This window comes from Bombus pyrosoma, linkage group LG15 (genome assembly GCF_014825855.1).
Source record: "Bombus pyrosoma isolate SC7728 linkage group LG15, ASM1482585v1, whole genome shotgun sequence".
In the NCBI taxonomy this organism is placed as follows: domain Eukaryota; kingdom Metazoa; phylum Arthropoda; class Insecta; order Hymenoptera; family Apidae; genus Bombus; species Bombus pyrosoma.
In genome coordinates, this window is record NC_057784.1 from 7,075,033 (window position 1) to 7,098,575 (window position 23,543).

Genomic DNA, 23,543 nt, shown 5'->3' on the forward strand with positions numbered 1-23,543 from the left:
GAATATATAATCAAAATAGCGATTGAGTTGATTAGAAAAATACGTCAAACTAATATGTCATCAGTCATCAAATGTTATCAATTGTCAGTGTTACCAATGGAAAAATAAAAATTACTATTATTTGTTTTGGTAGTTATTGGTGTAGCAATTGTTAATTTAATACGTAGATAAAGATTTTTAATGGAAAACCTCTAAACAGCGGATATGTATGACACGTTTATAGCATGAAAGACGTTTAATTACTTTAGTGATAATTTATAATAATAATATCAATTTATTGTTATATATTATCTGATTATCAATATCGTTGTTGCATAAAGTAAAAATTTATTGTCAATAAACAATCCATTATTGTTGTTTTATCATCATATTGTTTACTAGGGTAATAACCTATATGTGTATCTTCAAGCATGTTTACTATAATTCATATACAATTATTATATTATTGCATATTCTTAAAGGATTTTTAATTCATGAATAATATTGTTTTTTGAAGTGGAAGTAAATAAATAGATACATATAATGGAAGACAAAGATAAAAACAATGATGAAATTTCTCCACCTAAACAAGCTAGGGTTGATTCTTTCCAAAGTGAGTTACTATGTTATTATTATTTTAATATAAATCTGATATATTTACATTAACAATATTAATATTTTGTACACAGGTGCATTTAGCGAATTAAAGAAATCAGAATTTTTCAGTGAACCATTACCTGGTCCTTCTAAAGACACAAGTGCCTCAAAATTTAATACATTGTTAGTCAGTTTAAAACAAGTACGATAATATAAGATTTTTTAGTATTTTATAATATTATATAATATAATGTATTGCTTATTTTTGTACATATATAATCTAATTTTAGAAAGGAAATCCATTATTGAAATTTATAACTAACGTTCCTTGGGAATTTTCTGAAATTGTACCAGATTATGTTATGGGAAAAACTACTTGTGCTCTTTTCTTATCGATACGTTATCATCAACTTAATCCTGACTATATTCATGAACGCTTGAAGGCCTTAGGAAACATGTATAACTTAAGAGTGCTTTTAGTACAGGTTCATTTTAATTATTGTTATTATATCTAATAGCATATGATTATATTATAAATGTAGTGGTAAAATATTACAGGTAGATGTGGCAGAGCCTCATCATGCTTTGAAACATTTAACAAGAATTTGCATTCTGGCAGATTTAACACTAATGCTGGCCTGGAATGCAGAAGATGCAGGCAAAATTATTGAAACATACAAGATTTATGAAAATAAGCCACCTGATGCAATAATGGAACGAAGTGATACAGCACCATATCAAAAGGTATATGCATACTATAATTAATTTGAGAATTACAAATTTTTTCTGTATATATGTATTCTTTCAGTTAATGAATGCTTTGACAACAATTCGATCAGTCAATAAAACAGATGCCACAACTCTTTTATCAACCTTTGGTACATTAAGCGATCTGGTACAGGCACCATCAAATATACTTGCTCTTTGTCCTGGTGTTGGGATACAAAAAGCAGAAAGAATCCATAAAACGTTGCATGAACAATTTTTACGTCCTTCAAAGTCTGTAAAATAAGAATAAATAGGATATGACTTTATACGTGTAAATAAGTGTAACTCCGATGTTCTGTAAGATTATTCGGAATAAAATCTTTTATATTCTTTTATAAAATATTTATTGACTTTTATTATGTACTTTTTTATTGTACATTGTTTACCTTCCATGTAACATTTTTCTAATACGATCGTATGTACATTTGTATATCATAGAATACATTTTTTGATATACAATGATATAAAAATAAAAACTACAATTCACGCTGTTGTTTTGCTACGATATTAAGAAAATGTATTACTATCACTTACAGAAAAAGAGGTCATTGGTTATTCTATATATCAGTGATTCTGATATTATGAAAAGATTATACAACTACAATTTCACGCTTTCTTTACGTCTACTTACAATTACATCGTAAAAACAATACAATCACAATTTTGTAGTAGTATTGAAGTACATATGAAGTATATATATGTATGTAATAAATATAACGTAACCGTGTTGAGCAACAAAAAGTATGTACCCTCAATGTATCTTTTATTTATATTCCTCTTGTATCATTCAACGAATCAATCATCAAATGCTGTATATTTTATACAGTAAATCTTGCACTATAAGATATATTCACTCATACAATATCCAGTATAATGTTCGATCTATAACTTAATTAGAGATCCTTATCCTTTCTTGAATTTGAGCAATAATATCGATAGAGTCATAAACACGCATATCCAACAAAGCGTAGCGATGAAACCATTGTGAACCGTAGAGCGCGACATTGACCATCCCCTAGCTAGTATGGCTCTCATTGATTCTGTGCTCATTGTTAGAGGCATCGTATAACTAAGAATTTTTAATACTTTATGCATTCCTTCGATAGGCCAGATTATTCCACACAACATCACAATGGGTAGAAAAGCACCCATCGCAAGGTAAGTCGCGGTTCTTTCGTTTTCAGAGCAACATGCAATAACGAATCCTAAAGATTAAGTTTAGTTGAATAAATGAATAGTAATAATAGTTATTACGCTTATTAAAATGATTCATACCGAAACACATTCCACACAATCCAGTGAGGACAGTCAGTAGGCCGATCAAACCGATATTACCTTCGCACGTGATATTAAATATTGCGAACGAAACTATTAGAACCATTATCGTTTGGCCTGCCATTATCGTGAATTGAGTTATAACTTGTGCGAAAAGAATTTCCGTTCCAGTGAGACCTGTCGATAGAAAAATCAACTATAATTTTTACTCTGGTTACTTTTATGTATATACTTGATAGCTTTTCATTTACCAGAAACTAAACTTCTTTCGAGAAGACCTTCGTTTCTTTCTAACAACATGGAACCGGAAGTCAATGCAACCGACAAGAAAAAGATTATTCTGTAATATGAAAATTTTCATCGAATAAATAAAGTTAAGGAAATATAAAGTTTTCAAGATGATATTAATCAAATAGAAAATATTTAATCATAAACGCTCACGTTAAAATAACACCTGGTGCTGCAAAGTCGGTGAAATTTGGATCCATGGGACCATATATTGGTTTTCTAAACTGCAAATCGAGAAACGTATGTTGTTATAAATTCTTACTATTTCTTGCCATTTCTTTTTTAAATTATCAACTTACATCAACCGGTATAGTTGATAGTTTTTCGCTGTAATTGCAAGCAATTGTCGCTTCCTGAGCAAATGCTTGAAACGAATTATAAATCTTTTTTTGAAGAAGATACCCAATTTGCTGATCTAAGAGAAAAAGAAAAAATAAATTCTCTCTCTTTTATGAAACTTTATGAATAACCGCTTATTTGATTACATCATTTAGAGTCATAGATTTAAAAAAAAAAAAAAACTGATGAGATAAAATTTTAGAAATTATTTGAAAATTCTAATAGTAAACTCACTAGACATATCCATGACGATTTCCATGTTAGAGTAATCTATATCCCAGTCGTCGGCATCTTTTCCATACTTTATTCTCGCTTCCAAGGAATGCGTGTAATTCCAGGGAAATATTATGGCACCCCAAGCATAGCCACTTTTAACAGCATCTCTAGCAGCGTCTTCGGTGTCATATAGTATAGTGTCCACCTGTCTTTTATCTAATTGTTCTAAAAATCGACAACTTAACAAAGTCCAATTACAGCCTTCTGATGGCATACAATGTGCCACGTTGCTGCTGTTTAATTCGTGATTCATTACAGCCAGTTTCAAGCCTTCCGGATCTTTACCGATGGAGAGACAGAACAGAAGGATTTGAACGACTGGCAGACCGATGATAAACATAATCATGCTGAAAAGAACAAATATAAAATATATTGAAATTTTATTTCATTCTTTTTGTTTCTTGATTAGCAACTTCCCCTCTTTCTCTCAAACTTTGTAATTTTCTAAATTTCAAGAAGCAATTCTATTTTATGTAACGTGTTAATTTAGTTACAATTTTACTTTTACTCACCCTACATTTCGCCACATCCACAGGAAGTTCTTCCATATAAGAGCCTTCATGTGCATCGGATTGACCATCCTGGACTTTCCGTGACATTCATCTTCTGGTGGCAAATCTGACACCTGTATTAAAATAATGTTATTTAATGTTAAATAAGAAACGATATATAATACTTAATCAACGAGACAAGAATTTAAAACGTACATTGAAATGATCGATGACGATGCTTTTCCTTCGACTAGAAACACTGACGTTGTCGCCAAATTCACCGCTCATTTCGTCATCTACGTTCTAAAAGAGAACATAAACGTATATAAAATATCAATTCTAGAAAATATATAGAAAAACTGTCGGGACGTTCACTTAAAAGAAACTCATTAATAATCTACAAAAATTCATTTTTTTGAATTTGATAAAAACAGATAATGTATTACTCGAAACGAAGTATACGAAACGAAGCTAGAAAAAGGTACAAATCGGGATTCATAAAGAATTGATAAAAAGATTAAAGGTCGGAATTAACAAACAAATATAAAAACGTACACCTTCAGGAGGAACACCAGTAACACTGCTGAGGATGCTGCTTCTCCTTCGAAGACCCATATTTTGCCTTCTGCTCAGCTTTAAAAATACATCCTCCAGGGTATCCACGTTGTGCATCTCCATTAGCCTCGTCGGTGATTCTTCAGCCAATAGTCTACCACTCCTCATCAAACCAATGATACCAGCCTGTCTCGTTTCTTCGATATAATGGGTGGTGATTATAATGGTTTTATTGCTGTTCTTTGTCAGATCGACAAGATGGTCCCAAATATTCTGTCGTAATACAGGATCTACGCCCACTGTGGGTTCGTCCAGGATCATCAACTCTGGATCAGCCAGAAGAGCCGCGGCGAAAGAGACTCGTCTCTGCTGACCACCTGACAAGTTCTTCACGAAACGATTTGCTGTTGGCAGCTGCAAAAACTGTTCAAACGACTCGCGTAAAATATTTCTTCTCGTGTCCGAAAAGTTATTCGCCATGTGTCTTAATTTTGTACGAAAATACGATTCTCTTAGTTCTTTAATTTCTAGAAAGAGGCACATGTTAAAAATAATATTGGCAATTATAAAGCGGTGGGTTAAGCTTTCTGTGAGTTTGGCGTACCAAACTTTTGAATATTTTAGAATATTACGAGAACCGTGAATAATCAATTTTCTAAAAAGTTTATCTAATAAGATACGGAATATATGGAAATAATATATGCACTAATTATTTATTTGCATTAAACGGTTAAACGGTTTTGCTTGATCATCGTATTACGTAAACGAGCGTGTTACAGCGAATCAATTAATCATCCTATTTGGACAAAAACAGAGCAACGTCATATTTGTCTTATAATCATCCGGCTTTTTTCTTTCCTCCCTTTTTTTACTCGTCTTAAATATCTACGTCATTACGCGCTATTAATATTATTTCGATTGAAATGATCGGATCATGCCTTTATAAGAAACTGTAGCTTCTCCTGCACTTGCTCCGTGGTCATACCAGCGCACCAACCGAAGTATATGAACGTTTCCTTTATAGAGAATTCGCCGTACAATGCGATTTCTTGCGGCATATAACCCACTCGTGGACCAGGAACACCTGATCCTTTGGAGCCTGGTCGACCACCGAGTACCCAGATCTCACCGGAATTCAGACGCCTTCGACCCACGATGCAAGAGAGCAATGTGGTCTTTCCGCAACCGCTTGCACCGAGCAGACCGTATCTGGAAACGAATATAATTGTTATTAGTCATTTTATCGCTGCTAATTAATTTTTATTTTATGTAATAAATGATTTATCACAGCCTGTGATTGTATATCAATTATGTAATAAATACTTCGAAATTTCCCAATGCTGACAAATATGCAGACGGAATATTTGTGGAGATTCACTAATTTTACTATTTATTATTTATTAACCATGTATTTCATACATTTTTGCTTATCACGTGCATCCTGTATCTCCAAGTTTCTCATAAAAATTCGTGGTTTAGCGATAGCCATTTAACGAATATTGCAAAAGGAATGTGTACGAATTTTTTCATCAGACGTAATATATTTATCAATTTTCTACCTTGTTATTGAATAAATAATATATCTTTGTTTTCGTGTATTACTAGCTGCTAGTGTAGTAAAGCTATTTGCATTGTTTTTAAGCGCGTCAATCTAGGAATGCTATTACAAGATTAGCTGCATGATTTTTATATCGTGTCATTAGGTATAATGGCAGCGTCATATAAAAAACAAGGTAGGTTACAATTATTATGACGTAGAAAACGTCAATTTCTTTCTGACTTCAGCAATTGACGATCATTTTTCTATCTAAGATATATCCACAATATCTTAACATCTTACACTTTGTTTCAATGGTCACACGATAACAACCTTGTTGTCTGCATAAATAACTGCCTCATTATTCAGAAAGACAAGAAAATATCTGGCTGTAATTTTGTTATACGTAAACATAGTGTGTGGAGAATGTCTTAAATATTAATTTGATTTGTAATAAAAAACAACGCGATTAAATTGCATGTCTCGGACGAGAACGATCAAAGGGCAGCAGCGAACACGTAGCAGTGTAGACGAACAGGCTGGGCAAGAAAATCCCACTTACTTATTACAAGATCTTACATCGTACATTCCTTAACAACGATATTTCATGATCAAATATTAGCACATCTTTGCCGATCTACTATTTCCTCTTCAAAGTTTCCAACAAAGCAATCACTAAAGTTTCGTGAAAAAGTTCAGCAAATATATAAAGAGACGAGACTCGAGCCTCTCCTATATTGTCTCAATTGTGAATTACCTCATCACGCCTCAATCGACTAAACCAACTAACTCAATGTTTTCGTTCAGTGATCGCGAAGATGAAGAACAAGGAAATTCAACGTCACCGATTTGTCTAATATTATCAAACGCCCCACAGCGCTAGACACACCTTTATATTCTGATATTTTAGCATATGCGCAGTTATAACTGGGACAGCCAGAATTAATACCCGAGTGGCGTAGAGTTGATTCACTTAGCGTTGAATTTTATATATGGGAAAATTAAATATAAGGTGAAATCGTCTTTCGTTCGATAAAAATGTTACTGTTTCTGTCGATCAATTCACGAGATCATTCACCTTGTTGCGTTAACTCGTGCAAAAGAAAATGAGATGTAAATGAAAATAAGAAGAGAAATGGTAGATTTGAATTTTGAAGAAGAAAGAGTTAATTAGGAAACTTACATCGTGCCTTTCGGTACGGTCATATTCAGCCCATCCAGAATAATATTCGGGTTATTCTTGGAGCCATACTTTTTGTAGGCTCTCCTCACGTACACCGCTTGCCTCTTTTTCGTATCCAGAGTGGAGGATTGCGTTTGAAGCGGAGGTCTTCGGGTTTTCAGTTCCAAGGAAGCGGGCAGTGCGCTTGACGGACTGCTGGCGTCCTCCATTTCTACGACAGAGGAAATAGTTAGTATTTCCGTGAAAGTGATTCATAATCGATGAACCATTTCACGCACCATACGTTTGCGTTCTGATCGTTGGCTGACTAAAAGGAATGCTTAAAATCGACCGTATTTTGCTGCAGCCACTATGAAAATGACTCGACACTGCATACTATCGGTCAACAATTTCCAATCATCGTTATTTTTAAGAGAATTTTTAAAACGCGCGCAAAATACTGATGCAATTTATCGATAACGACGTTGGTACAGATTACATGGAATGAAGATTCTTCGTCGCAAAATTGATATTCCCTTTATTTAAAAACACGCCTGATTCGAGCTATTTGCGGATTTAATTTCAATGATGTATACTGTTTTAAATATATAGCGTTAACAAACAAGGAAAGAATTATTTGCGTATACATTTGTACTTTTAATTTGTTATTCATTTTCAGCGTTTTTTCTAATACGTTTTTTTAGCAGTACGTGTTTCACGCTATAATTATGCTAGAAAATGACGAGGCTCGATATTACACAGCGAGTATATTACGATTAAATCGTTTCGCATGATTAATAGAATTATTTCGACAAGTTTGAGAAGGTTTTAGCTGTTTCCTAGTTGAAATAACAGCTGAGTAAGAGGCAACAACAGGTAAAAGTGATTAATTACAGTTACATCTAGCTTCTGTACCTGTTTCTGTACCACGTGCACTGCCATGTTTGTACAGAGCAACCTGTTCAACGTTACAGTTCCAAACGCCTTCAAACAAAATCTATTCGAATCATTAGTGTGGCAGCCAGGAGCGTTAGAAACGTAACAAAATTTTCACAACGGATTAAACGATGCGCAACGAAAATTAGTATTCTCTTTTTCTACCTGTGAATCATCAGGCAAGATTTTAACAATATCGCATGACTCAAGTAACGTGGAAATTACCAGAGAAAAATGTATAATTTTTCAAGTTAACGTAACAAATTCATCGATACTGAAATTTAGTAAAATCATGCCACTTATTGTCAATATCTACAGCGTTGATTTCTTATAGTCAGATAGACAGATCACTATAGCGACAATATCACACAATACGAAGGATATTACACGATAAATATAGTACGATAATGACAACTATATCGCTAGAAAGGTGTCATAAATGTATCTCATAAATGTAAAAATCGACAACTTCGTATACGATCGTCGGATTTTCCAAATCGATTCGTAAATTGTTCAACGAAGTCAACATTGAAAAACATCTTTTTTCGCTTATCGCGGAGATTGTTAACCATTTGCATCCAAGTGCGGATTAATCCGTGCGCTGCAACTGTTTTCTATCACCAAGCGCGAGTTAATCCACGCGCTGCAACCTTCTTCTATTAGCAAGCGCGGATTATTACGCAATCGGACGACTTTCTTCTATCACCAAGTGCGGATTATTATGCGCGCTGTGACTGCATTTTATTTCAGTCGCTAAGCATTCTTCGGATGTGAGAGATCACGTTTGACCCGTTTGTCAGCATCTCGCCTATATCAGTTTATTATTTTCTAAACAAGTCCTACTTTTGTTGTGAAAATCTTTTTAACTGTCGCTGTGAGTAAGTACCGTGAATCTTAATTAAATTTAACAAATTCAAATTTAAGAAATATTCTAATTTTATAATGTAAACTAAAGCGATGCGTCGCATGCTTATCTAAACGTACTCGAAGAGAAACGGTCCTTAAATGCCATATTTGCGATGTACCATTATGTATTGACCATTTTAAAGAATTCCACGAGAAATTTAATTTCCATTTTAATCTAAATAATTTTTGCTTTTTTTCTTTCTTATAAAGTATGCGATGTTTGCGAAGTAACATTGTCTACCAATTGTTTTGAACAGTAAATTTTCGATAAAGTCCATGAAGAATTCGGATGTCATTTACTGCACCTACGACCGACCGCGCGCGGTGATACGCACCAGTCGTCAGTTGAACGACGCTGAGGCCTTCAACTGTCCTGTTAACCAAAACTCAACGTGATCGTCGCGAAGAAATGGGACCCTACGAATTCTGAAAGTTTTTATCATTAACCCTTTCGCTACGAGCGTCGTCTATAGGCGACATCCGCGTGACGACCTGTGTGGACGAGTGTCGCCTATAGACGACGTCCGCGAGATGACCTGTGTGGACGAGCGTCGTCTATAGACGACGTCCGCCGGATACCACTTGACCATGAGCCCCGCGATGTTTGTACGCGAAACTGCGTATGAATGTAAAAACCCCCTGCTTCGAAATATATCACGGCGAATTAAATTATTGAGAATTTTAATTTCTTATTGTAAAGTGTAATTTTTAATTGTTAAATATATTTTTATTGATAATAATTGCAAAATCTCCAAATATGTTGTTGTACAACACTTAAAGAATCGTACGATCCGGATAATGACGAGGCTGCACCGAAAGACGTAAGTCCGAGCACCAGTTTACCTACGGGCAACGTATGCACGCTTTTCGTCGCAGTGCTCCGTTGAGTAGCGCTATTCCGGTGGCACGGTGGCCCGTACAACGGCGTCACTCCGACGGAGCACACTGCCATAGCTAAAGGGTTAATATTTACGTAAGTAATAAATTTTGTATTGGCTCGTATAAATTCCACTATCATAAAAGTGTAGACGAAAGTATCGTGCAAGTAGATAGAGGATGATACCTCGTATGGAAATTCGGCAAAATAATTTACGTAACAGCACTAATAAAAACACTGCCAAAAGATTCTTTCAGCAAGTATTTAAATACCCTAGTGAGTCATCGGTATACGCAACGAAATTACCCAAACGCATGTTCTAAAAAACTGAAGCCTTGTATAGGTAAATTTTATTTTGCCAAATTATTCGAGACTAAAATCCGTAGGAAATTGACAAACTACGAAGGTAGACTTTTTTGCTTCGAGAATGATGAAGCTTCCAAACTTTTGTTAAACGGCGTATGGCTCGCGTTCATCGTCTGTCCTCTTAGCTCAGCTTGGATCGCTCTAAAATCGTGTCGCGTCCCTGAAAAAATCCGTTCGACTGGACAACGGCCAGTTCTCGGAGCCGAAATTGCACAACGCGATGGTTGTCGAAAAGGAAAAAGAAAGACGGTAAAAAGCGTGAAGAAAGCGAAAGAATGAGACACGCGTATCGGATCGGGTGAACGTTCGAGGACGTTGAGACGCGGCCGTCGACAAAATCGAAGAAAACGCGCGGGAACGAAAGTCCGATTGAACTTTCTTCGGCTGGCTGGACCAGCCGGAGTTAAGTGAGAGCGAGTTTGTTACACGCGTTGCATCACTCACGAATCACGAAACGAAAGACCTCGTCGATTATGTACGAAGGATTCTCCATTGCCTCGGCTATCGTCACGACCTTTCTACGCAGGTTCTTTCGCAGGATTCCACTAAATGGACTATTAATCCATTTGCATCGTGGCTCTACTTAAGAGCCACGCTTGGTTCGTTTTCTTCTTCTTTTCTGTGCAACTAAAATTCTGATTGACAGTACAACGTAACACGGTTTGCGAAATCGGCCAATTCCGCCTGATCAACGTATTTTCGCCTGGAAGATTTGCCGGATACGCTTGGCCAGAAATTGCAAGAAGCTACGACGGAGAAACTTGATCACCGTGAAATTCATTCAGACCGACCTCAATAAAGTTACCTGGTATTAACAAATATGACGCAACTTTGTTCGATTTAAACGTATGATATTTCGTCGATGAAACAAACAGTTGTACGAAATGAAAGATTACGTATAAAATCATCACGTCTACGCAAAAGGGCTACTACTTTTATCAAACTATATCGTATCTTCTGTCGTATTTGGTTGTTAACTTATAGTCTTCCTTATGCGAAGAATTTGGAAATTTTCAAATGTTCACTCTTCCAGCACAGGAACGAGGAACGTCTTTCTCTTCGTCCTACGATATATTATTTCTTCTGTTATAATTCATCATCTGAGAAATCAATTGATTACTTTATATTCAGTTTCTGTGATCTGTCGAGTAGTCAAAGCTAGCCGATCGTTGCTCTATAAAAATATTTCTACATAACATCGTGATAAGCACGTAGAATAATGGTTCCTGCAAGTCTTACTTCGTCAAGCTATAAATTATATTGATACTTCATTAGAATTTTTAAAAGCGTAAACCTGCGAAGTAGATCGTGCCGATTAAGTTTGACATGTGGCCGTGTCTTTCATTTTTGTGAAATCGTACATTTCTCTTTTAGCGGAACATTCTATATGCATAGCTTTTGAAATACGTTTACATGCGAGCTACAGTTTTTGTAACTTATGCAATAATGCGTTGCGCAATAGTATTTATAATTAGAATTTTATCCTTCTTATATTCGTTCACGGTTGAGAACCTTTCTTCGGGTAAAGAGAGTTGGAAAATCATGAAATACAAGAACGACGATTAATCGTTCAACAAAAGCTTGAGGAAGTAACTTTTCATATTTTATGGAAAACTAACAAGGACATGTTGGCTACATATTGCAAGCATGTAAACAACCGGACGTGGGAAAAGAGACAAGCGTGAAGCAGATTGGTAAATATCCTCGAGTTCATAGTAGACGTGCAAGTTCATTGAAGAAGAGCTGTCCACGCGAAGGTACAAAGAAATGGAAAGTGATTAGACGTAAGTTTAGATAAGCGCATCTTTCTCAATATGTTGTCGGTAGGGAAACAGAGATATCTGAAGAAATACTCATCGTGGAAGACAGTGAAATATCTTAACGCCACGAATATGTGGAAAATTTGGGGAAAATGAAAAAATTCCATTCTTTGACTTTTTTATTCCAGTCCTGCGATGGAATTTATGTAACTGTTGGCAGAATAAATTCCGGATTTCTCAGCAACAGGTAATTGTCAAATTATGAATAAATAATTATTAGGAAAAGCTAACAATTCTTTACTTTTTCGTTTAGCATGTATTTGCTACTACATTATACTTGGTGTAATATGCGTTTGTCAAATATGATTGAAAGAACGAGTGGAATACGATCAATGGAATTATGATCGAAATTTCGTCCAGATTGTAATCTTGTTCTGGTCTATTTCTACACAGAAATGGTTAATTCGCATAATTAAATGTCATTCGACAGTGAAAACGACCTTCACGCAAAACGTGCGTGCGTAAACGATCTTAAGTTTTCCAAGAACTCGATCGGCCGACGCAAACATTACGATGAAGTTAAATACGTGAGTTTAATAACGTATAATTACAGATAACTTGCATTAAAATGCTAATTTGAAATAATGAAAATGAAGTCATTTAGACTAGTGACGAAGTAATTGTTAAGAGAATTTCAATTTACTAAAACTCGTAAGATAAATAGAAAAGGATTGAGCTTTGATGATTATCGAAGTCCTATCGAAAGTCTAATTATTGGATTCGAAAAGGCAATAGAAGAGACAATAGAATTCAACATCAGTGAAATATACAAATGAAATAAATATTTTAGAAATTTCAGAACATCTATGTAGAGTCTATTGCTACCCATTTTTGTATATTGAATTTACCACTAAAATTGTACACGTGTTTTGAAACGTATTGTACGTTATATTGTACTATTCGATAATAATTTATTTGTTTAACAGATTAACCGAAAAAAAAATACTTGCAGAGATGTACTATATTTTTTTCATTTCTACTCTAATCTCTCTTAAATGTTCAATTTACGATCATGTTTGTTCGTAATTGCTATAGCATTACATTAACGCTATCTACGTATGCCTCTAGGTTATTTGATGCAATTTAAATTACGAGGCTTAATTAAACCGAGACTGATTGCAATCTAAATTGTCGTGAAATGTGTACTAAGAATGTGAAACGAAATGTGTATTAAAAACAGTTATGAAACATTATGTTCTCCGATGATTTCGTCATATTGTACAGAATTGTACTTTGTTTTAGCTCCACTGAAGGTTACAATTTTGCTGATGTTTTGTAGTATCAAATATGCAGGAATTCGAACCGATTATTACATTCGAAACTTAATATTTCCTTTAGAAATTCTCAGGTTTCATTACCATTTAGGTTTTTAGTACCACATTAGTAATTAGGTTTGTACTAACATGTAACATTAACATAATGTCAATATTATGGTAATTGTCGTCCTTAATACACATGACATGTGTCAACAATGATATCATCCCGCGTGCTCATATTCTTCATATTCTCTTTTGTTCGTAATGTATTCGAAATTTGAAGAATGACGTTTTCAAAGTTGATGCGACTGGATTGGTCTACTCGAAAATCTTTCCATTACTCTCAAATTCACGTGTTACGATATACAGATATTTTTTTTTATTTGGACGCAATAGAATTACGTTAATTACGATTGTATGTTTCTGTTCTGATTATGCTTGCAAAGATTTTGTACTTCATTTTACTCCCTTTAAATTGCTTTTCTCTGGGCTGGAAAATTTTTCTTCTTAATGGGCTTTAAAATGTTATTGTCATTTCATCTTCTGCGTTAGGATAACAATAATTCTGGCATAATTATGTTTCGATAGTTTCAATTACATCATTACCATTATGTTTTAGTAATATACTTTCATTAATCATTTATTGAGCATATCGCGGAATAATATAGGATGTAATTGTGTAATGTTTGCTGCAATCTATAAACAAAAGCATAAATTTCGACATACGCTTCGAACAGTTTAAAATAAAAGACTATAAACTAAAAGAAGGAAAGAAAAGCTAATGGCTTCAAGTTTTCGTCAGCTGTATATACGTCAGTAGTAAATTCTGGTTGAACTTTTTAAATGCGATTTCCATCTCTTCGCATAAAGAAAATATGATATTCGATATTAATTAAGGAATTATCGTTTAATTAGCAGCTAATAAACGAATGATCGCAATTAACAGCTCGTTAATCGTTGGAGCAAGGTCAACGCGGAGTACACGGGATTAATATTTTTTATACGAATCAAATTATCTTTGCATGAAATTTCATAAGCGAAACTTAATATAATTTCCCCACTTTATATTCTCACATTATACAATCCTAGCAAAATCCTAGCAAACCTAGCAAACGAAAACGCGTGCATGTTAAAAGACTTCCTTTCGTTACTTGCCACGCTATGTATAAAATTTAAAGTAAGACTTCCACACGAACTTGACTTTCAATAGTTGATCGATACTATTCCAAATGATATCGACAATCTATAACGATGCAATATCTATTCTAGTTCGAATGATGCAGCACCTGTAATCTGTGATCAAATCACCTTTCCCTGTTCTTGCTTTTCATACGTTCGTCTCACAGCTAACCACTAACCTGCGACGCGTACTCCGGCAACGACGAATAGCAGCTTCCTCAACAGCGAACAACGAGTACCGTACCGATATCTCGACTCAATTGCATCGCACGGTTCGATCGTTCATTGGCAACTCCATCGTATTCGAAAATTTCCGTATCCAGCAAATGTCACCACTGACTTGCGACGATATCTTTCAATCACTTTCAATATTAAAGTAGATATCAGCTGGAACAAGGCAGATAAATTGTTTTTCTCGTTAGAACATTCTGCTGTTTCCCCCAGTGCCAACGATGCTCCCGGAAGCTTGGTTTCCCCTTCACCTAGCGTTTCTCCACACAGATTAAGAAAGACTCTCGAACGAACCACGATTTTCCTTACTGTCACTTCTTGCTCGAAAATTCCTTGCAAATTGGTCGGAGGAGTTTTGAGTCGCGCGAGTGGTTGCCGGTCGAGAAATGGCAACCAGGAAACAGGTAACGCGATGGAAGAGTGGCCTGGCCGCAGTACCACTGAGGACTAACTCGGTTGGCTACAGAGCAGAGAATCAAATGCTTGTGCAACACGTCGGAGTGGTGTTTACCGCCACGGTAGCGGCCAGACCAGTTTGCAGTGGGGGCAATCGCGGGTCCCGGGTTATTACAAATGCACGCGTCCAACCACGTATTCGCGGGTTGAAGAATTTTCTTAGAAACGAACCACTGTCTTTGCCTGGCCGTGTTTTTATCCGCAGCTACATTTTTTTGCGATCTCAACGACGCGTTTAATCTTCAAGCTACAGTCTTCAGGCTATAGGCTTCAGGTCTTGTGATTTCGATTCCGAAATGCGAGATTCAGAGTTTAGAGTCGAGGGAGCGGATTTCAGACATTAAAATTTCAAGAGCGCGGGATTGATCTTAGAATTGATCTTAAACCTTGGAGTTCAAAGTCTAGGAAATTCCAAATTCAAAATGCAGAAGTCGAAGCTTGAAATGCAAAGATCAGAGTTGAGTGAACTTCAGAGTTCAATGTTCGGTATTTGCAGCTCATGGTTCAGGATTCAGCGACTCTGAATTTCTGCGCTCACGACTCGAATCTTAAGATTCAGGTGTGTTCTTCGTGCTGCCAGGCACTCATCGTTGAGCTTCCCTGAAGAGGTTTTAACGCAGATATTGCCGGATTGGTCTTCTTGAACCAGTTGAAGTTGTATCGCTTTTTCGAAGTGTTTGAAGGTTCCGCAGGTTTGTGTCCAATTGTAAGAGGCTGGTATTTTATGTTGCCGGTTGAAATATTCGATAAATCACCTTATCGATGCTATCATAGCAATGTAAGTTTATTATGTTATTCTCCGTTCGATCTCTAATGTTAGAATCTTTATGGAACAAATTTTTGCTGTTTTTCTGAACGAAAAATTGCTCCTTCTAGAAAGAAACTATAATTCTATAAAATGTTTCCATTTCAAACTAAGAAACAGAAGATTATAGTTTAAACTTATCCCTTAATTACCTGCAATCTACGTAACTGATTGCAATACTAGAATCCTGGAATATTTCAATCCAAAGATCACAAATTTTATATTCATATACATACATCCTTTATAATAAGATGCAAAGTAGAACAAAATTTATGTTCCAGTAACAGTATAGCGAGGTTTGCAAAATTCTCGTACCAAACCTTGGAAAACTCGGTGAAATCGAAGTGGTTCATACATTTTCCGCACACGTACCATAACAAAGTAACGATAACTTGCATAATCGCGAAAGATTGCCACGATACATAATTCGCGAATTATTTACTTTCGACGAAGTGTGTGTGTGTGTGTCTGAACGTCGATTGTGTAAATAGTAAGTGCACGGGCATCGAGCTGTTCTATACAGGCGTTCAAATCACCGAGAAGTTCAACAAGATTTTCGTGCGTCCTTGTTCGAACACGAATTCGCGAAAATGGAATTTCATTGTGAAGGAAACTCCGAACGTTTGGGACAAGCTGAGTGAAATTGGAATAGAAATCAGGCCAACGATTTACCAACTATTTACCAATTATTAGCAAACTTGCAGCTTTCTGTTTCTTTTCAGTTTCTTAAAACTCGTTTGGGTTAGTCGGGTTACATGAATTCGTGCAACCTGAGTCCATTTCACCAGTGACAAGACATTATTTAATTTGATTTGACATCAGTCTTTTAAGTTTCTACGATCAAGTCGTTTGAGTTTAAACGTCCAGTAGGAATTTTGCAGTGTCTCATTCTACTTATTCTACGAGTATTGCTAAACGAGTGGTTATTAATGTAAATATAAATTTTTGCAAATATGAAAATCTGGATGGAGATTCGTTTCACAGTCTACATATCGTTCTTTTTCTTTTTTTTTTACATCTAATAATTTATTCACAATCTCAGCGTTACAGATATTCGCACGTTACATTCATACGCGTTTGATCGAAGTCTCGAAACTTCGTCTTAGAGATTTCAGATTTATACGTAATAAACGGATCGAGTTCTCACTAAGAATTTTATTTCTTTTTGCTAATAGAAACACACAGCTACTAAATATAGCACTAAACTTGTTTCGAAAGTTTCTTTCGAAATCTTTTAGAATTTCCTACGATGTTACACGTTACAGCGAATTGGATGAATCAGGGAACGTGAGTCACAGCGTGAGAATGTTAATATTCACTGCAATTCTCCAAGTTATTTACATATCGTGTCGGATTTTTATTTGCCTGCACCGAATAAGCTTAATTACTCTATGATAACACAATCATTTGTAATTATACACATATATGTTTCGTAGCAGGCATAAATTGTGCTTCTTATTAGACAACTCAATATTCGTTAATATCAACATTTAACATACTTGCAGAAACAAAGTGAAAGCCATTAAGAACCACGTTTTAAATTCCTTCCTTTCTACCGGTATAAAAACTGTTACGTTAGACACTTTTGGCAAAATTAATGTTACAGCAGGTCGGATCAGTCGACTTCATCTTATCACCAAAGAATTTCTTTAATCTTCGATTCCTCGTTTTAGTTTCACGCTTTATTAAAACTTTGAAAATCCTATCGTTCGTCGCAACGAGACCGAAATTGGTATATAAGTTTCGAACAACTTGGAGGATTTAATTTCCCATTCGTTAAAAGTCGATGTTCATGTAAAATAAAACTCTTTTCTGTTCGCTGCAATCAATTACGACATTTCCATATTATTATTCATGAGCAAAAGAAGATGCTAAGTGCCCAGTGCCAGTTTGAACTCGACTGAAGGTTACTTTGGTGTCTCCTAGGCAGTAACGATATGCGCAATCATAGTTATTGTCAAGAAATACCAAGGTGACATTACCTGGACGGAAACAAGATTCATGAGCGCAAATTCCAACGTTTCGTTTGAATACCGTCGAAATTTGATATTCACGTTCGCGGGCTTGGAACTCGAGTTATGAGATTCCTTTCTATTCACGCTGTGCATCTCAATCATTGTACGTAGTTACAGTACCGTTGTTCGACGGATGTGTCGATTTAACAAAAGAAAAAAATAGCATCTTTATACACATGCTATTTTAATATTTGCCATTTGTCGAGGAGCAACAAAGTCAATACTATGCTAATTATTTACAAAGCGGATGACCTCATCGGTTCTTCTGACGTCGAGATACATTCACGGACAGCATGCTCCCTGCACAAATAACCGACGCTCGTCCTTGGTTTCCAAAATAGTAGCAAAAATACATTTGATACTATATACCACGTATGGTACGTATCTCTTCATTTTCTAAAAAAGTGTTTTATTGCCAAAATAATCTATATAATATACAAATAGCTCAGTAACTACTGTAACGTTTCAACAGTTACATAAAAAAGTTGTATAAATTTACACAAAATAGTGGCTGTATCAGTTGAGCATTCGCAGATTATGCACGAGACAAATTTCTCGGAAAGGGAACCATCAGCGAGAATTTTTAACGAAAAATAAGCAGTCACATCGATCTTCAAACTAGTAATAATGTATGGCATATCGTTAGTTATGTTATTGGTCCGAGATATTCTACGATACATATCACACAGCTCTGGCATTATTTAATAACGATAATACACTACAAATCTTAACACGAATGGTTGTAAATATATTCGATGCTCAACAATTATGGTATGTTATCATAAATCTGGTTTCGTTGCCTCAGCCGCAATTTAATCCAACGGTTTAAATCAACGCCAATTTAGTAAAAGATGAGTCAATCGATTAGGCTAGATAGAAATGCGGCCGTTTAATACGCAGGTAAACGACATTAGAACTTTGTGTGTGTATTGTGAAGTATGTCTTGTCACAGACAAAGTACGATATAGTACAAAAACACTTGTACGGGATATATTTTTGTTAATATATCTCGGAAATTAAAGTGGAGCTGCAGTTATACGTACGTGTAAGGAAAAGTAGCCCCGAATGTTGATTTTGACGATGTATTTCAATGACCTTGAAATCGGCGAGGTCGTCGCTTTGTAAATCACTATCAATAACATTAATAACTATTAATAACGCGCAGAAATATAAAAATAGTGGATATTATTAATCCAGTATCGTAGAAACGTAAAAGTAATAAATATCTTCTCTCTTGCAAATTTCCAAGCATTTAACAATATCCACTATTCGTCGTTTATTTTGTTTACATCTTTCTTAATTGAACGATATATTTCGAGAATGCGCGACACCCTTCGGTGTCTTTTGGTCGACGATAAAGCGAGAAGCACGAGTTGAATTTGACAAGCGTTAGCCTTCATCTACTGTCGGGAACAGTAGGCTCGTAATACCTGCAAAGAATTTTTCCACGTCGACCTGTTTTACTTCCTCGAAATGGTTTCTCACGAACGAACTGAATGGGTCGGCAACTCGGATGCAGATAATCGTTGCGTGTTATGCGAAATCGCCAATGGAAATGAATTATTGATCGTACGACCTTTCCTTCGTCTTACGGTGCGTTCCGCGCTGTTCATAGGTCTTAGAAAATGTTTTCACATTGTCCGAGTTTTATTCATTCAGCTATAATCGTTTTTTAATCACCGATTCAATGTTAATATTCTTCAGAATTGTCATTCAATATCATTCTCCGCTGCAAGCGTAATTGCAACATTCGTTTCTTTATTTTTAATGTCACAACCAAATGTATCTCTTTATCGTGGAGTCTCCTCGCGATCGTAGGTTTCGCGTTACTTTCGTCTTTGTAATTGCGATTTTACGCGTTACGGTAACATCAGATCGATCGAGAAGTTTGCAATCGACGTTCCGGACGATATTAATCGCCATGAGAGAACGAAAAATAAGAACATTCCGACAGACTTGGCAAATCGCGCCACTTTCGTCTTGTTCTTTCTTTTACGATTTATCCTACCGTGTAACGACGTAACTACGAACGATCAAATCTTTCCACTAGCAGTTTGACTTCGTTCAATGGGCCGAACGGACGCTTATTTCCATATTCGCGTAGCAGCTGCAGTTAAAATATGATTTATGACCATCAGACGTAGTCTTTTTGGTGGACTAAATAGACCGCCATTCAGGGTGCTCGGCTCGCTGTCCTTCGGCAGGAGACTCGGAAATCTGATTGCGACACGCGCAATTTACTTACGTTCTATGTCGATTGCATCGAAACATTCGTGTAACACTCGGCTTAGTTTCTTAACGTCTTAATGAGTCTCGTTCGATGCGCGAAATTGCAAAACTCGGTGATACTCGCGCGATCACGCCAGCACGTGTAGGCAATTGCATGACAAAATCCGCGATTTGTGACGTCGCCGATGGCAAGAACTGAACAGATTTGGTTTTTAGTCTTAGTAATTTTAGTTCAGTGGACAAGACGTGCACGATTGACCTGCAAGAAGACTCTTCAGCGTGCAGGAAAATGGCAATTTCGTGAAATCTGTTTGTTTGCGTCGAGAAGAACTCGACGATTCTTACGTAATTCTTGTTAGATTAATTCATTGATTTTAGAATATGGAATTGTAATATCGAATGGTTGGACTGAATTAATTAAAAATCGTCGGAACACAAGAAGAGGCTCGATATTAAATTAGTTTCCTTACCTACGACACGTAGCACATATGTAGCCACACTATAGCGAATAAAAATCACGAACGACGCAAGTCAAATTGATTTAGTTAAAAATCTCGATCATTGCTTTGGAGGGCATTCCTTATAAGAAAGAACGGAATACGCAGTTGTATCGATCAAATTCGATTTTATTCTAAATTTTCCACAAAAATATGCAGTTGCATAAAGATCTACAATTTAATGATATACAACGATCGCGTGCATTTCCGTCGTGCAACGTGGTGGTCGATACGCTTTGAACTTTGATTCTAAAGAATACGAGACGCACGAAAGACGCAGAATACGAGGAAGGAGAGTGCAGTAGGTTCGCTTTATATGGTTTACCAAGGAAATGGTTCGATTGAAAGACTCTAATGCGATTAGCGTGCTTGCAGACGATGTGAATTACTGGTGTGACCTTGAAAGAAACAGCTGCTGTTTGCTCGGAAACGTTGTCCGATGAGTCAAACTCGATTTATAATCCATCTATCTTGATCGTGCGATTAGAAATTTCTGAATATATCAGTGTTTCCTATTAAATATAACGCTCGATAGCTTTTCTTTGCAATTTTCTATTCTTTTTGTTGATATAGAAATTTTAGCGCTTGATTTGTTCATCCAAGGAAGTAAAGCGTAGCAGGAATCAAGACAAATTAAACTTTCACGTGCTGATTTTATTCACATTAGAATTTCATTTACAGAGTGCACTTCCGACATAATCGGACGGAAGCTGTTTCGAACAAGAGTTGACCAGTTTTCAATCGACTACAAATTGCAATGTTAAGAACTGTAGAAAAAATTTCACATCGATGAGAAGTTAAGGTCGTCTTTATTTCTGTTAGTAGAAGAGACGCTTCTGTGCCTGCAAGGTACGCTGTGTAATGTGACATAACCGATCGGATGATTCTACATGCGAAAATAAGTGAAAAACAATATATTTTTGTCGGGCTGGTACTTAAGAAATTATTTTGGAAAATTCAGTAGACGCGCGATCAATCCTATCGACTCCACAGTTCACTATCATTTTTACTTGTATTTGTAGCTTTATACATGGTAATTATGAGGATTGTCATATTTGATACTTGTGTTGAAACTGAAAAACATCGCTTAACAATGTACATCAAAATCGCTGATATTGATCAGGCGGATCTCGTATAGAAAATAATTGGAAAAATTTATTCCCTGTCGTCTGTAATTTTTCTGTGAACTCGATCTAATACACTTCGTTTCTTGTTAATCAAGTTGTTCGTTATAAGTTGAAGTGAGTTTTTAGTGCTGCAATTACAAGCATATTATGTAAAATCCTATCGTTAGATCGTGTAGATAAAAATCATTCAATAACATTACACGTATGAAATATATTTCTTTGGCTCTTATTTATATATCTCAAACAGACATAAAAATGCACCTTCGATTGTAAAGAAAGACAAGCAAATGCCACTGCTTACTTTGACATCATACGTCTGCGTCAATCCTAATAAGAATTTTTTTATTCTATACACATTCTGCATATAATATCATTTTTATCGTACAGAAACATTTATATACTATTAAATAATATAAGCCAGTCGAAGGCTTGGGTCTAATTTTCTCGAATAATATCGTCTAACAATAATATCGTCACCTGTAAACGTTTTTACTGACAGCGAATAAAGTATCGCATTTCATAATGAATAACGTCCTGTTGCCTGTGCTACGCACAATTATGAATTACGCCGCGTGAAAAATCAAGGTATTTAACACGTATAAGAAACTCTTTAATTCTTCTTCTATATCAGAGGTTATTCAGTGACGTCGTTTATCGCGTGACGAAGAAAATGAGGCTGCAAGGTAAGAATATGTGATCATTGATACGGCAGCCTAATTTAAATCACGAATGAAAGAGTAAAAATTGCTGTTCAACGACATTGTGAATTCCTATTGTGAGTTTCTGTTGGAAAGGGAACGAATGTTTACGCAATCGAGAGCAGGATACTAATATCTAAAAAGATGGCTGAAACTTCGAGTAAAGTCCGTTTATGGAAAATTATGCAAATTGAGAAAGCTGGAATGGAAAATATATCTTTTCAGTCGAAGAAGCGGAAAGCATTTCCATCATTCCCGATTTTTTGACGACATCTTGAAAGCCGATCTCGTTGTATTCGTTAACCGAACAAAAAGAGACGATTACCGAACGACGTAATGGACTATTTTATCGAGCCGAGGAAACTGTAATTCCATCTGATTCAGATTGGTTTCTTTCAGCCGATTACGTAACCGCTTTTTACTTTCCTCACGAGGATTATTACCGGCGTAGAAAGAGCCACGGATTAGGAATACTTTCCATTTCACTGGCCAACCATTTTGTCTACGATCGCTGAACAGAAGGAAGGTCGGTTCCGGAGATAACGCAATGTAACAGCGTCGAAAGTTTGCGGAGAAATGATTGAAATTGGTCAGTTTGCCTTAAGTGTCTTGCCTGTTATACTATGCCCGAGTCTGTTAACTGGGTTGTTTTTTAACACTAGGACTATCACCGTGTAATATACGTTTAAATATATTACATACCTAGATGAACGTAATTCAAACGAATATGATTTAAATAAAAGTGAACGTTAATTTTATATTTCTGATAATTGCGAAAAGAAGAGAAAATGTCAGAGACACTGAATTGTTTGTCGAATCTCTAGGTAAAGAAATTATTAAGTTCAAGACGCTATCAAACCATCGAGACAAGATTTTAA

At 35.8% G+C, this 23,543-nt stretch overlaps 2 protein-coding genes across 5 annotated transcripts; one reads left to right on the forward strand and one right to left on the reverse strand.

The window, feature by feature from the left end:
• Positions 1 to 242: 242 nt before the first annotated feature.
• LOC122576059 (DNA excision repair protein ERCC-1) lies at positions 243 to 1,686 on the forward strand. 2 transcript variants are annotated; one of them, XM_043745847.1, is made up of 6 exons: positions 243 to 382; positions 462 to 592; positions 669 to 778; positions 867 to 1,061; positions 1,135 to 1,320; positions 1,385 to 1,686. In XM_043745847.1, the coding sequence occupies exons 2-6, from the start codon at positions 523 to 525 to the stop codon at positions 1,586 to 1,588; spliced, it is 765 nt and encodes a 254-aa protein (XP_043601782.1). In that variant the 5' UTR covers positions 243 to 382; positions 462 to 522; the 3' UTR covers positions 1,589 to 1,686. The 2 variants fall into 2 exon arrangements, with proteins under 2 accessions (XP_043601782.1, XP_043601783.1); XM_043745848.1 differs by having other exon boundaries at positions 497 to 592.
• Positions 1,665 to 15,316, reverse strand: LOC122576056 (ABC transporter G family member 23). Of its 3 annotated transcripts, XM_043745836.1 has the most exons (13): positions 15,133 to 15,316; positions 14,787 to 14,994; positions 7,289 to 7,499; positions 5,507 to 5,777; positions 4,569 to 4,991; positions 4,230 to 4,316; positions 4,035 to 4,147; positions 3,481 to 3,869; positions 3,207 to 3,322; positions 3,061 to 3,131; positions 2,871 to 2,959; positions 2,620 to 2,796; positions 1,665 to 2,549 (listed from the first exon to the last, which is right to left on the reverse strand). In XM_043745836.1, exons 3-13 carry the CDS (start codon positions 7,495 to 7,497, stop codon positions 2,248 to 2,250), a joined length of 2,247 nt encoding a protein of 748 aa, XP_043601771.1. In that variant the 5' UTR covers positions 7,498 to 7,499; positions 14,787 to 14,994; positions 15,133 to 15,316; the 3' UTR covers positions 1,665 to 2,247. The 3 variants fall into 3 exon arrangements, with proteins under 3 accessions (XP_043601771.1, XP_043601770.1, XP_043601773.1); XM_043745835.1 differs by having other exon boundaries at positions 14,787 to 15,316; XM_043745838.1 differs by lacking the exons at positions 14,787 to 14,994; positions 15,133 to 15,316 and adding an exon at positions 7,567 to 7,703.
• Positions 15,317 to 23,543: the final 8,227 nt, after the last annotated feature.